The sequence below is a fragment of the Cynocephalus volans genome, chromosome 5 (genome assembly GCF_027409185.1).
Source record: "Cynocephalus volans isolate mCynVol1 chromosome 5, mCynVol1.pri, whole genome shotgun sequence".
NCBI lineage: Eukaryota > Metazoa > Chordata > Mammalia > Dermoptera > Cynocephalidae > Cynocephalus > Cynocephalus volans.
Window position 1 is genome coordinate 30,267,091 of NC_084464.1, and position 15,705 is coordinate 30,282,795.

Sequence of the window (15,705 nt, forward strand, 5' to 3'; positions counted from 1 at the left end):
AGTCTTATTAGAAAAGGGGAGAAAATTCCTTTCAGGCAATATTTTTCAACTTGTTTTACCAGACCTCCTCTTACCCTTCCCTTCTGCCCACAGATGGGCTATCTTTTGGGAACCACAGATGAGGAGTAAATTGTGGAGCAACTCAACTAAAAACCAGGTTTTAAATTATATAACATTTGAAAACTATTAGATTTTGATACGAGGATGCAAAAAACCCATATAGGAACCCTTTAGGAAAAAGAAATGATGATTATGATTTTCATGTGCTGCGGGGAGGTGAGAGAGACCAGAAGTTGGAAGAAGAAAGTGTTTGACATGATTTCTTCAGTTGGTGAGAGTCATGCAGGCGGGGTAAAGCACTTCCTTAGCAGCAAGAATTCTCTCTTTCAACTCTCCATACAATAGCACTTGCTGATAAAAAGCTTCTTTCATAACACACTGACTTGGTCAAAATCCTATATTATATGTTCTCTCAGCCATGTCTCTTGCCTCCATAGCATTTGTCATAGTTACAACTTTTCATTTATTTCTATAATTATTTGACTAACGTCTGCCTCCCCCCCTAGGTTGTGTGTGCTCCCTGAGCAGGCACCACGGCTTTTTCACTTTGCCACTACACTTAGTTCCTAACGAAATGCATGGCCCATCTGTAGGGCATTCCAAAAATACCCACCCAATGAAAGAAAAGAGTACTTATGGATTTCACATTTGAATCTGGGTTCAAAGGTAATCCAGCCTAGTGGTTGCTCTGTGCCTTATATAGCTTCTCTTTTCTTATCATTTATATACCCCCTATTCTTACTCTATGGAAAATGATGAGCTTGGCGCATCCAAATCTCTTCTACTCCTCTCTCTTCACTTTAGAAGTGACAGAGCAGGCATACTGTGAGGATGCTAAAATAGACACAATGGATTTTCTAAATGGTATTAGCATTTTTCAATCACCCAGGCTTGGATTCTTTCAATGAGCACAGCCTTTTCTCTTTTTCCACAATATCCATACACACACACACACACAATAAAAACAAACACAGCCTTCTTGACTCTTCCTTTGAAACACAAGTTAAATCTCTCTCTCTGTTTCTCATACCCCTGGTTCACGTCCTCCCAATAATCTTGCAGCACCCAGTCTCTTCCTCTTCCACTATAAGACAGTCCTTATAAATAAAGACTCCTGCCTTCCTCAGGCCATTCATGGCTCAAAACTTTGCAGGGGCTCCTCTTCTCCCAAAGGATAAATCTTCAACATTCCAGTCCATATGCCTCCCACACACCCTATCAACAGTTTTGGACTTAAATTCTCCCTACTTCTCTATAAATCACCTTCTAGACCAAACGAAAGTTCTCTTGCAACCCCCAAATACAACTTACTCTTCTCCATTGCTTCCCATCTGTTTGTGCCAAGCTGTCTATCCAAAATGCCCTCCTCTTCTCTCTGCCTATTCAAACTCCACCTTTGAAACTCACTTGAAATCCTTCCTTCTCCATGAAAATCTCTGCAGAAGATTCCACTTTTCTGGAGTCTTGTCCTCCACTGAACAACCACCACACTTACTGTGTGCTCTGCCCACTTGGCAATCACATATTTGCCTGTCACTTCAATAAATTCAAACAATCAATACATAAGATGTTGACTAAGTATCTACCATGTGAGCATATCATTCTAGGCTCTAGGGATACTTTGATGAATGAAACATTTTCCCTACTCCAGGGGAGGAAAGAGACAACAAATAAATAACTACGTAACTGTAATAATTCCTATGGTTAACAAAACTGTTCTTTAAATTACTATTATAATTTAATTTTTCACATTATTTATATCTTGCTCTACATTTCAATTGGCAGAGAGAATAAACTACATTTCTAGCTTTCTTTGTAATTCTCACCAGGTCTTAAATATACTTAATTCTCTGTCCCTCAATGTTTACGGAGGTAGAAGACCTTCATTATTTCACAACCCATCAACATTTACTTCTTACAAAACCATCCACCATTAATAACATCTTAATTTTATCCAGCAAAACTTGGTAAAATTAGCATTGTAACCATTCTTATCTCTCTGTGTTTCTTTCTTTTCTTTTTTTTTTAAGTGGCTGGTTAGTATGGGATTGAATCCTGGGCCTTGGTGTTAAGAGCACCATGCTCTAATTGCCTGAGCTAAACGGCCATCCCTCATTCTTATCTCTTTGAATGACATTCTCAAAACATGTCCCTCTATTCTCTATTCCTTTTTTAAAAACTTAAGCCCCAAAGAAAATCAATCCGGAATTAAAGGAAGTGAAAAAAAAATGTAACGTTTAACTGAAAAACACTACAAATAAAAGCAACCCAACTTCTCTATCAGATATTTTTGCTTTTCTCTTTTATATTCTTTAGTAAATAGAGAGGTTATCAATGGGTACCAATTACCTTCAAGCTGGCTGTTGCTTAAGATTAAAGCCACCAGCTCACAGTAAATGTGGAAAAGGCAGCTCTTTAGAAAAAGCACCATCTCATAAACCTTTGTCCATTTCTCCCAGGCATAGCAAAAATTATTCAAACTACCTTGGTTCCATTTTTACTAAGAGTAAAGGATGGGGGTGAGGGGGTCTTTAACAGCTGCCATTATAGTAAACATACTTAGGATGGGCAATATATTTGAAAGGAAAAGCCAACTGCCAACAAATCAGATATGGAACCAAGATTTCCTTCTTTGCTATGAAAGACAGGCCTCACGAGTCCCTCCCCCAAAGCCCTGTGGCCCCGCAGCCTTGACTCTGGGCCACCCAGGTCCCCATTCTTACCTCTCCTCTGCCCACTGGGTCACCTTCTGCTGAGCTGTCTGGCTGCTGTAGGCCAGGCGGTCAGGGCCACTGCTCTGTGGCTGCCTCTCAGGGGAGAGCTGCTGGCGGAGTTGTTCCAGCTCCCGCTCATACATGAGCCGCTGCTCCTCCAGGGCACTCCTTTTTTCTTCTAGGTATTGTTTCTCCAGGACCTGAACCACATTTTGAACTGGGTCTGGTGAGCCAAGAGATAAGGCAAGGTGTCTTCAGTGGTAGCTAAGACAGCCATCCACGCCGGGCACTGAGCCGGCCAGGGCTTCATCGCACAAGAGCCATTTCCTACCCCAGAATCTGCCAGTCGGTACACTTGTGAGAGGCCTGAGGGGCTTCATCTGATGAAATCCTCTCAATTTCTTTTTTACGAACATTTTAGATAAACATCCACTATGTTACTTTCTTTAATTTGATGATCTCATCCTAATGTGTAGATAGATCATTAATCAGCAGATAGTGGAGGAGAAAGGGATGTGATCTATCCACTGAAAAAACTTTATGACATCTAGAACACCTCCAAAGATGGAAGTATGCAAGATTTGTTTTTCATGGTGGTCGATTTTATGACCATTTAACATCGGTTTCGTGTATGACAGGGTTTATGATTTTCATCACAAATCTTATTACTCTTGAATTTCTCCGAGATGGGAAGAAGTTTACGGGTCACAGCATATTTCTGAAGATACTGACTGAGTATATGGTCTGGCAATTTCTCGGGTGCTAAGAGGGCAATTCACTTGCAAAAGTAATAAGAACCTGCATCTGACATCTTACTGGTGCTGTTAAAGGGCTCACCATCATACAACGGGTGAACAGGTATAGACATACAAACAGATCTTGCTCCAAGGGGCCACTATGATGACTAGTGGTTGTGTTGTAAGTGGGACTTTAAAGAGTTAATTGGCTGGGCAGGACATTAGCTTGCCAATGACCAATGAGCTAGATGCCATTGAGAAAGACGCACTGGCCTCATGTACAAAGAAAAAAGTTACTGACATCCCCAAGTATACAGACTGAGGGAAACAGTATGTTAGACAATCTTGGTGGCAGAACAAGAAAATCACCAAGAAGTTCATGGGAATGAGAGAGGATATGTATTCTCAGACTGACCTGGGACATAATTTCCTCCTTGTACACTCACATGCTTGTCTGCTATTCGGTATTACTCATGCTATATTCCCACACACTGGCTTTCAGTTTAATTTCCAGGAATGAAGTTGGAAATTTAAGTGACTCAGGAAAATTTTTATGCAAGAATTACCTGATGATGGCTATGGACTGACTTTTCCAAAGTACCATATATGCGAAATAAACATGTAAATTGAGCTAATTTTCTAGACTAGCATTAAGAGAAAAGATAACACGTTAGCCTAAAAAAGTAAGGTTAAGTAATGCAAAACAGAAAGTAACAAGCAATTTAAAAAAATTACAAGATATGCTCAGCATAGGTGCATCATTTTAATAAAAATGACAAGTGCCATGGCAACAATAACCCTACTACCTACTGGCGACATCTCAGCTGCAAGTTCCACACCCTTTGCATGCATCATCTCATGAAAGCCTTGCAACACATCTAAGCGTGGATACCATCCTGATTTTTTTTTTTTTTTTTTTCAGTGGCTGGCCAGTACAGGGATAGAACTTTGGACCTTGGTGTTATCAGTGCCATGCTCTAAGCAACTGAGCTAACTGGCCAGCCCCATCATAATTTTAAAGATGAGGAAACTGGGACTGAAAAGGGCTAAGTAGCTGACTTAAGATCACATAGCTAATCAGTGACACAGCTAGGTTTTGAACTCAGATCATTAATTTGCTAATTAGCTAGGAGCTGTGTACTGATTGAATTTTGTCCCCCAAAGTTCACACATTAGAAGCTTAATTCCCACTGTAATTGTTGAAGGTGGGAAATCCTATTATGGTAATTGAAAGTTGGAGCCTTGAAGAGGTGATTAGACTGTAGGACCATGTCCTAATGAATGGAATAATAATGGTAGTCAGGGGCATGGTTCTGAGGGCTTTAAAAGGAGAGCACGTGAGAGTCTCTCTCTCTCTCTGCTCCACCATTTCCTGCCATGTGAGACCCCTGCATTGCTGTAAAGCCACCTCACCAGATGAGAAGATCCTCACCAGATGTGTTCCCTGGACTTTGGACTTCCCAGCCTCAGAAACTGTAAGCAATAAATTTCATTTTCTTACAAATCACCCGAGTTATAGGTACTTGGGTGTAAGCAACAGAAACAGACTAATACACTGAGGTAGGACATTAACTTGGTAATAAATTGATGTAGTATTTTTACCCACAATGTTTCACCTAGAATTAGTACTCTGTTAAAGAGTAGATACTTTAGGGCTGGCCAGTTAGCACACTTGGTTAGAATGTGATACTAATAACACCAAGTTCAAGGGTTTGGATCCCTGTACTGGCTAATTGCCAAATAAAGAAATAAAACAAGAGTAGATACTTAAAAAAAAAAATACTGTTCTTTGCTGATATAAAATTCTAAAATTCAGTATTTTTAAAAGAAGCAGAATAGTTTTTCTATAGAGTCCTGACAGAGTCCCCAAAGTGTATCATCTAAAAACTGATGGAAAATAAACTAAAAACAAACAAAAAACCCCTTACACAAAGGCAGATCATGGGTGGGTGAATATTTTCTATTAGAGTAACAATCTATGTTTTCCAAAGCATTAGAACCCTCTGACGTGGCCCTTTAACTTCTGAAGAAAATATGAGGAATACGGTGAACTTTTTTGAGTCTGAAAAAGTTTTAAATTTAAGAGCTAGAGAAGAAAAGTTCTCTCAGAATTTTTAAAATACATATTCCTCAAACAGTTTAAAAAGAAAGGACAGGGTGCTCACCATCTACTTATATTTACAGGGAGCTTTACTTTGAAGGATCCTAACTGTCCTAACTTAGTGTTTACGAATCTTTTCCAAAAACAGTTGAAAACACACAATTTTAAAACACACCAGGTTCCTTGCCAATGTAGAGGCCACATGACTGGGGCTCTTTAAAAATGCATTGGCAGCTGCCATGACATAGCACAGACACTACTCACTAGCCTTCATTAGTGGCCACAAATCAACATGCAGATGTGGAAGAGAGAGCAGCTCAATGTGTTCTTCCCCCGAAATCCCCACAGTACAGCCCCATAAGCCCCACACTGGAGACTCCCAACTCTGCCCTTGTCCCCCACAAACCTGGTGGAGGCCTAAGCGCAGGGTTTTTGTTTTACCTCTGATCCCAACACCAGTCTGGAAACACCTTTCTCATAAACATCTTTGATAACAATTTCTTTTCAAATCAATTAACCACTTTCAAGCCTTGAAACTGTACACAGCATATTTTTAAACAGAGCATCCTAATCAGTGAGTCAAGCCAAAGATTATTTGGTCTGTTCACAAATAAGCAATCAAATACCAGGAGATTGTTTGCAGTTTTATTCCCCTCCACACCCACCTCCCCTTCACTTTCCTCTTCTTGAATGAACTGTTTTAAAATTCGGTGAGCCTCATACCTAAGGCCAAGATATCAAAGAGGTAAGTATTTTAGGAAGAGAGAGAGAACCACATTTACTTTGGGCATAACACCTTCTCTTCTTCATCAGTTTACCCTTTCCCGGTAGGAAACTATGAAATGAGCTCAATCTGACCTATCATCCCAAGAATGGCAGAGAGGACGGTGGTGGCAGTGGTGCTGGCCAGAGGGTATTTATGTGAGAAACAGAACTGAAACTAATTCACATCAAGATGTTGAAAGGACTGAATTGAAGGAAAGTAAGATCCTTAGGGAAAAAAAGAAGTTTTAATCCCAGATGGAATAAATTTGCTCTCTGACCCTTTGCCAGCCCCTTAATTGCTCTTTATTTTAGAGCTACCATTGACTCTGCAAAAACAGATGAGTGTCTGATTCTTATTTTGAATGCTTGGGGAAAAGCTCTATTGACCATAGATATAAGGTTTCCTTTTAATTCAAATGAATTGGGTTTTAGAGCAGTATTTACCCTAGAGACTCAAAAATACGTTGTTCTAGTCTACTACTGGGCTAATGTAGGTGAATATACATCTGGCAGTACTACTGCCCTGAACTGTTGTGCTGTCAATAGCATTAAAGCCATCAGTAACAGTAGCGATAATACCAATACTACTTTTCAGTGCTGTTGGATGCAAAGGGAAAAGAACAGCTGTCAGATTTGAACTATTGGCAAGGTAATGGGATTGGGACATGGGGGTGGGTCATCACTGAAAAGGAATGTTCCTCAATCAAGAATACAGAGTACGTTCATCAGGCAGAAAACCTCGGCTTCTTCCCAATTATGTGTTAGATTTTGCCAAAGCATGTAGCACAAGCATCAATCAGCAGCACTGCTAAAAACCAGTCAAGCTCCCTCATGCTAATGCCAGTCAGTTGAAAACCTTTATCCCAGTGCTTATGGAGAAGCTTCGTCTGGAACCACATGAGAGGGAAGAGAATCTTCAAATAGGACCACCAAGGGGACGACCACCAAGCAGACAGACTTATTATTGGGAAACCACCTAGTAGTAGAGGTAAATCTTGTGATCACTGTGTGGCCACGAGCAAGTTAGCACTTGTATTGGAGCATGTCTGTGTGCCCCAGAGGGAAGATACATTTACCAATGGAATTGGATAAGGGGTTGACAGGGGAGAAACGTTACTTTATGCAGACAAAATCAACACTGGAGAGCAAGACCTGATCTGGGACACAAATGAATAACTCATGTTAAGACCAAGAGCCAGGCCACTGATGACTCTAGTTTGGCCAAGAGGACTTGGGGAATTAACAAATGCTTACTCAATACTCATTGGTTACTCAGGGGTTTAATTTATATGTAAGAAGGTAGCAATCGGATAAAATCATAAATCTGTGGTCTGGGATGGATAAACGATTAAATTGATACCACCAGGATACTCTGCAGAATTAAAGAATGGAGACATCTAGAATTCTATAGACTCATCTGAAGAAATAAGTTCTCTCCAAATGGGTGTTCCTCCACCTGGAGTTTGGTGCATACTTCCTCCTGTCATACCCTGCCACAACATGTAGCCAATCAGGCTTCCAGAAAATCACTCACAGGAGACCTGTTGCTCAGTTGTGTTGTTAAATGACCCCATTTAATGAGTCATTGAATAATGATGGATCATAAGCATGATTCTAATGTCTGAACATCACTTCGGAATGTCTTCTGGGATTCCTCCCAATTGGTGGGCCAGTATCAGAGTGGATCAAAGCTTGATTTCTAGCTATGGTCCACCATGCAGTGTCAAAGGCCCCAGCAGCCAATGTTAATACCCTAATCTTAATGTTTTAAAAAGAAATTATCAAACTTCTTTCAGAAAGTTTTTTTTTTTTTTTTTTTTTTAGTGTGGTTCTATATAAATACATTATACACAGTCTGGTCTTTTCTTTATACTTCATTATTATCATTATTATAATTTTAAAAAGGGGTCGCTGTGGCTAAAAATCCACAAATAGAGATCAATAAGAGGGTCAGTCTTTATTCCTGCAACAGAATCCCCAATCTGATATGCCAGAGATCTGACTGACAGTTCTCTAGCCATGCTCAAAGTCTTCCCACATAGGCTTATTCAAAGAGCAGAGTGAGAAAGTCAATGTTTAAGGGAAGAGCTCAAGTGTCAAAAACAAAATGCTCTCCATGTCCCCTGTCAGAGTCAGGTAGAGGCTGCCCATCTTAGGGCCCTTAGGGTCCTGGAAGTCCTTCCTGGTCCAAATTAGGGATCCTTAGGTGCCCCAATAACAGATGAATGGGAAAGTGAGGTTGGAACAAGCCCAGAAACTTTCTCAGGTGCCCCTAAATGTAGCCTCAATTTCATCCTTGTAAAATAGTTCTAGTCCCAAAAATGCGGTCTTGTGCCTGATAAAAAAGGGAACTTTCCCATTTGGCTTTTAAATCCCAGGCACCAAGTCAGGGAATTAGGAAATCGGGAGATGGGAAAAGGAAGTGGCAGATTTATAAAATGGCAAGCAAGGAAAGAGTCTGATGTTTTATTTTACTGAATGCATGCAGGTGTGTATAAGCAGAGAGGACACAAGAGGAGGTAAAATGGAATACTGACTTTGAGATACAGAGAGAAAGAACTTCAATATAAACACTGAAAACCTCCTAGAAAGAGGGATCCAGAAATAATGCTTTAAGGAGAATCTCTTCTTCAGAGATCTGAGACAGGGTGAAGTGTAGCCTATAAGGCACTTCATTTTAACTGCCATTTTTGTAAAAGTTACTGCAGCTTATTAAATAAGTCTCATTGCAGGTACAATTTCCAGTTGAGTTCATAGTAAAATGTTGTGACTTTTACCTCTCCATTAGATTCTACTTGAAATTCCTGTATTCATATTCTCTTGGCGATTTTCATACTCTCAAGGATTCAGAAATGACAGGCTCAATAACAGGCAATTTGATAAGGAATACTGCCAAATTCATTCAGTACTCTAAGGACCATGAAAATGTTACCACAACTGGCTTGGGAATAACGGATTTCAAAAAAAGGGACAGGAGCTGGCACCTCAGTTAGTTAGAGCATAACATTTGACATTATAAAACTAAGGTCAAGGGTTTGGACCCCGTTACAGCCAGCTGCCCCTCCCTACCCACCCACCCACCCACCCCACCCCCCCCCAAAAAAAAAGAAAAAAGGGACTTTCTGGTTATACCTGATGGAGAAGACCATCCCCTGAAATCTTTCCATTAGCTCTTCAATGATGGCCTTTTTAGAACATTAGCAATTTTATGTTTCTAAATTTCAGAATGAGACTTCAATTCTATACATACTTATCCCTTATGGAAAGGTATAAGATGAGGAACTTACTGCCCATGATGCTGGAATACAGTTAGGGTCTTACCATTGCTATTCAGCGTTTTCATGATAACTTCCATCTGTGCAAACTCATAGTTATAGTCCGGTTCTGAGGAAGCCTCACTGGCTGCATCCAGGTCATGCTCTGGAGGACCCGTTTCTTTTTCAAAGTCTTTCAACCAATCTCGACGTTTCCTCTTAGGTAAATTAATTCTGTGGGGTTTTTCACCATTAGAGTAAATTGACACTTAAATAAATAACAGAAAAAAATGTATAAGAAAATAGAGAACACAAAGATTTTACCTAAAAAAGTGGTTATTTCCCCACAGGATTCTATCGCCATGCCACAGCTGGGTGGTACTGCACACCAGGGTGCCATTTACACAGGACCTGAAAGAACATAGGGAAGACATCAGGTGAATGGGATACAGTACAACACCCAGACCCAGTAGCCAAAGAGATAAATGGGGGAAAACTCTCTTAATAGATGTATTCCAATTAATACATGAAGAAGACATAACAGAATTTGTAACCACTATCAAAACATACAATGTAAGCAATGATGATCAAGGGCTGCCAATGACCCTACACAGTGACAATCTGACCTAGTGAGCTCCTGATGGGGAGAGAAAACACCACCTATGGGATATTCTTGTCAAAATTTGAGATGAAGCTGACTAAGCTGCTGTATCTAAATGCCAATTTAGGAAATAGGACAGTGGACAATGTTAAATGACACCATGGGATGCAGTGAGCAAAATCCTGACTGTGAGAAACTCTAGGACCAACAACTAGGTTGTCAACAAATGAAATACAAGGAAAATGAGGGGGCGGGGAGAAGAGGATGAGAGAAGGGAGAGAGAAATTGTTAGATATACATACACAGGAAGAAAGGAAGGAGAAACCCATATGCTAAAAGAGATCTAAAAGACATATTAAAAAACAGCAGTCATTGAATCTTACCTGGATCCTAATGTCAAGAAACAGCTGACAAACATTTATGAGACAATTGGTGAAATTTAAACACTGGCTAGACATATAATGCTTAATAAGGAATTATTGTTAATTATTTGAGGTGTGATGGTATTGAAACTATGTTTAAGGACCTTTATCTTTTAGAGAAACGTACTCAGATACTTATGTATACAATGTTATAATATCTGAAATTTGCTTTAAAATAATCCAGAGGGGAGGGAGGAGATATGGAAGGTATATAAATAAAACAAAATTGTCTATAAGGTGCTCATTTTTCAAGCTGGATGATAGATACATGGGAATTTGTTATACTATTCTCTCCACTTTCATATGTTTGAAATTGCCCATAGTAAGAACTTGGGAACAAACATGAAAAGAATACCGGTCTTAAATCCTAAAAACCTATCAAACAAACCGTAGAAATAAAACAAATAACTGAGGGCAGGGAGATAACTCTGCCAGTGTTTGTTACTTTGCAGACAGCACACCATAAATGATGTGCACTGTGTCTCTCGGTTTGCTTATGCATCTCGGGCTTGTCTGAAACAAGTCTTGAAGCAGCAGCAACTCTGCCCTGTTGACATTTAGAGGAGGTCTTTCAACACTGCAGGCTTTCCTTACATTGCAACTTTGCTACAGCTTACTGGCTGTCAATGGGCTGTGAAGTCAGTAGGCTGAATAACACACTGCAAAAGATTTTGTAGGGTTTCCTGCTTATTAGAAGATCTCATCAACTGATCCTTTGACACAGTTAAAGCACTGTCACTGACTTTTTCTCAGGGTGGAGGAAAAGTCCTTTGGAATTTTTTAGCACTGACAATTTTAGTCTTCTCATTAATGTTCCCCCTGCTAAAAGCAGAGGTTTTGCTGGTAATTTAAAAACAAAACAAAACATGGAGGGGGGTAATTAATGAATTAATTAAAGGTTAATCTGCTAAAGGATTGTCAGGGGTAGTTTGATGGAAAAACATAATATTATTTTGAGTTTTAATTTTCCAATAAGTTACTTTTCTCACATAATCTCATTACCTGACTCCTAATCTTTATAGGACTCTAAAGCTCAGTTACAGAGTTCTAGTACAACCAGAACTCACATAGGAAAATAATCACTCCTTCATAGTAATATTTCAACACTGATGACTAAGGTTTTATTGATAATAATAGAGCTGGTGCTCTTAAACGTTGCTATACCCCATCTACAATAGGAAAACAAATACCCTGAGGACCCAGTATATCCTTAACTTTGACATAACTCAAGCAAACAAACAGAGAGAGGCAGCTTCCTCCTGAAAATAAGGTGCACAAGATATGTGAAGTTGCTGTTTACTTTTATTACCTTGCATTTTCCTTCGGAGTAAGAGTGACATCTCCATCAGATGCAATGTCGATCTCACAGTGCTCAGACTGAATACCTATGCCAAAGAGCTGGATATCCTGAGAGGTATCTGCACCCACCCTGGTATGATCCTATTAATGGATTAAAAAAACAAACAAAAAACCTCACACTTATAGGTAACTCAATGAAAATTTGTTGCAATCAATTTCAGTAAACCAGCAGCATATGCACAACAGTACTATATAACTCACACTAGATATATGAAGGTTAGAAATTAAAAAGCTTGACCTTAACACAATAATTTTTGGAAAAAAAAGAGTTTAAATACTATGAAAAGAAAAAATACTTGATCAACAGTGATTAGATATTGTTTTAAAATATAAAGAAATTGGACTTGACAGTAGAATACCATGTGTTCCAATTGTGACTTGTCCACTTAGTATTTAAATTATCACAGGCAGGCCATTTTATTCTCTGCACCTCAGTTTCTTACTTTGCAAAACTAAGATGATCTACTTGACATGATTCTTTTAAGGATCATCTGAGTTAACAGTGAAAGTGTTTTGAAAACAGTTACATAAATTTAGAACCACTAAAAACCGGTTTCATGAAAAATCATATTTTATTTATGTATTTTGGTGTCTGGCTGGTACAGGGATCTGAACCCTTGCTCTTGGTGTTACGAGGCTGCTCTCTAACCAGCTGAGCTAATCAGCCAGCCCTGTGAAGTCATATTTTAAAACATATAAACATTTTTTTTTGGCAGCTGGTTGGTACAGGAATCCAAACTGTTGACTTTCATATTATCAGCACCATGCTCTACTGAATGAACTAACCAGCCAGCCCAAAGTATATAACTTTTAAAATGCTAAAAATATTTGAGTTTCTTTAAAAAAAAAAAAAAAAAAAGATGACTGGTAAGGGGATCTTAACCCTTGACTTGGTGTTCTCAGCACCACGCTCTCCAAAGTGAGCCACAGGCCAGCCCCTGAGTTTCTAATACAATGCCAATATAACAAAGTATTGAAGCTTGTGGATTATAAATCACAAATTAGTGTAACTTTAAGTACCTTGACCCTTTCACAAACAAGGACTGTGCCTATTGGGGATTCAGTCATTGTTCATCCCCTGTTGTAGTGGATTGAATTATGCCCCCCCCAACTCATTGAAGCTAAAATTGTGTCCCCCAAGTTTCAAGTTTTATGTATTAGAAACTTAGCCCCCACTGTGACTGTTAAGCAGGTGGGAAATCCTATTATGGTAATTGAAAGGTGGGACCTTAAAGAGGTGATTGAATTGTAGGACCGTGCAGTAGTGAATGGGTTAATAATGGTGGTCAGGGGCGTGGTTCTGAGGGCTTTAAAAGGAGAGGAGAGTCATCTCTCTCTCTGCTCTCTCTGCATCCACCATCTTGCAATGTGAGACCCCTGAGCCACTGTCGCCACCAACAGATGGACTTTGGACTTCCCAGCCTCAGAAACTGTAAGCAATACATTTTGTTTTCTTTCTAAATTACCCAGTTCCAGCTATTTTTGTTATAAGCAACAGAAACGGACTAATATACCTGTTCATTCATAGAGCAATTTTTTCTATTGCTCTAAAAATCATTTTATCACTATGATAATAATACCTCCCTATCCAACAAAGAAGGTGTAAGGCTTATCTTTCAAAATTAAGATTTCAGAAACAATGCCTTACCCCTTAATCATTTCATAAATGAACAGATTTTAAGTCCTTTAGAGGACTCTCAATAGGTCAGGGGCTGTCTGCATCATATTTACATCTCTGGAAAGAGTAGAGTAAAAAGGATCATAGAAGATTGAGACTCCTTGCTTCAATTCTCTCCATTGCATTTTGTATATTCACTAGGCAGATCAGAGTCCTTCCTAATGCACCTATTTAACCTTTCTCACAAGTGAGTAATACCTCTGCCTTTAGAGATTTAGGTGTGTGGACAGTTTATGTTCCTTGGTAGTTATTTAAATACTGCCACATAAACGAGAGCACTTTTAAAAGTTTGTGGAAAGATTTGTATTATCTTTTAATTCTATTTTTCCACAAATTTTTTGAATTACCCTCATATTTATATACTACCATAACTTTGAAAGTGTGTGGGGGGGGGGGGGGCGGGGCGGTGTTAAAAATGCCCTCATGGGCAGCTGAATGTCCTGTGTCAGTCAGGGTAGCCTATGTCAATGTCAATCAGGTGCCCTATTTCAAACAAATGTCTTATTTCTCCCTTAACAAAATTAGCCAGCAGTTCTAAATGTGTGGTCTGAGAACCCCTGGGGTCTCTGAGAACCTTTCAGGAGGACTATGAGGTCCAAACTACTTTAAGAAAAATGCTAGGATGCTATTTACCTTTGCTGTCTGATTTTATCATGTGTGCACAGTGAATTCTCTGGAGGCCACAGGATGTGTGATGATGTCATAGCTCTGAAAACTAATTGCTGTATGTTTGTATTTGAAAATGTTCTCAGTCTTAATGTCTAATACAGTAAACATAGATAGATATAACCCACATACATAAAAGTTCTTTGGAGTCTTCAATATTTTTTAAGACTGTAAATGGGTTCTGAAGCCAGGAAGTTTGAGAACCACTGCAATAAGGTATCCAACATGGCAAACCCTGAGGCCAAAGTGCCAACTCCAAGAGGCCACAGTCCACCTCTCCACTTGAAGGGTGATTATGGTACCAAAAGTAATTTCCTGAGGATGTAGCTGGAAGAACCTTGCTGTCTAACCTAGCACAGGGGTCTGATTTAGGCTCGTGTTGATTTCGAGATCTCTGTAGAATACTCAGAAGCATAACTGAGAACCTCCAGAGTTTCTCAGGATCTTTGTGGCTGAATCCAGATATTCTCAGAATCCTTGACACCTCACACTTGGAGCCTTCTAATGTAGCTGGGATCACTCTGACACCCTCAGTTGCCCACTGGTGCCCCTCTGAAGTCTGCATTCGCAGGAACTCAACCCCAATTGCAAAGCCACAAGATGATAAATTTAGTTGTTTTTCTTTCTTTTTTTTTTTTTTTTGGTAGCTGGCTGGTTTAGGAATCCGAACCCTTGACCTTGGTGTTATCAGCACCATGCCCTAACCAACTGAGCTAACCAGCCAGCCCTCAAATAGTTGTTTTTCATTCTCAATGGTGATCTGACTGTTCTGTCAATCCTAATTTAATGAGAGCTAAGGTGGATACAAATAGCAAAATCACAGAGACGGGCACCCAGATTCAACAGGGAATTGTGCATGAATGAATAAGGGTTGCAACTATCTATTTATATACTGTCTTACCTTTAAATAATAGACCAGAAGTTCATTGAGAGCTGGGTCTGCATTCAGGTTGACTAAGTAGCATTTGTCATCCCCCACCTTGATACCAGATGTCTCCAGGGAAATCCCCATGCTTTCAAGTTGTCGTTGTCTCTCCTGTGGCACAAAAACAGACAAAAGCAGGAAACTCTATTTGTTGATCTATTCATTAGATGTATCCATGGAAAGAGTAAGTCACTGTTTCTGGGGACAATGCCAATGAAATTACACATACCACTCAGCTCAACGAAGTTTACTGAGAGCCTACAAGATGCATAACATCTTGTGTCAGTGTTACTGTGGCACCAAGGGTGAACCAAACATCATCTCAGCCCTTACGGGGCTTAGAGTCTACAAGAGGGGACAAGACCACATAACTAGAATCCAAAAGGAGAGCACTGTGCCACTGCAGGGCTTTGAAGGAGGGAG

The 15,705-nt window shown here is 39.6% G+C and overlaps 1 protein-coding gene across 12 annotated transcripts in view; it reads right to left on the reverse strand.

Annotated features, from left to right (window-relative positions):
* KIF13A (kinesin family member 13A) overlaps positions 1–15,705 on the reverse strand; it is a 193,748-nt gene that overhangs the window by 38,641 nt on the left and 139,402 nt on the right. For 8 of the 12 annotated variants that reach the window (XM_063098409.1, XM_063098415.1, XM_063098412.1 and 5 more), the window contains 6 exons: positions 15,259–15,393; positions 11,964–12,094; positions 9,956–10,042; positions 9,699–9,865; positions 7,234–7,353; positions 2,784–2,997 (listed from right to left, as the gene is read on the reverse strand). In XM_063098409.1, coding sequence (XP_062954479.1) covers positions 2,784–2,997; positions 7,234–7,353; positions 9,699–9,865; positions 9,956–10,042; positions 11,964–12,094; positions 15,259–15,393 — 854 coding nt within the window. The remainder of the gene's footprint in view (positions 1–2,783; positions 2,998–7,233; positions 7,354–9,698; positions 9,866–9,955; positions 10,043–11,963; positions 12,095–15,258; positions 15,394–15,705) is intronic. The other 4 variants (XM_063098418.1, XM_063098417.1, XM_063098416.1 and 1 more) reach the window with 1 other exon arrangement.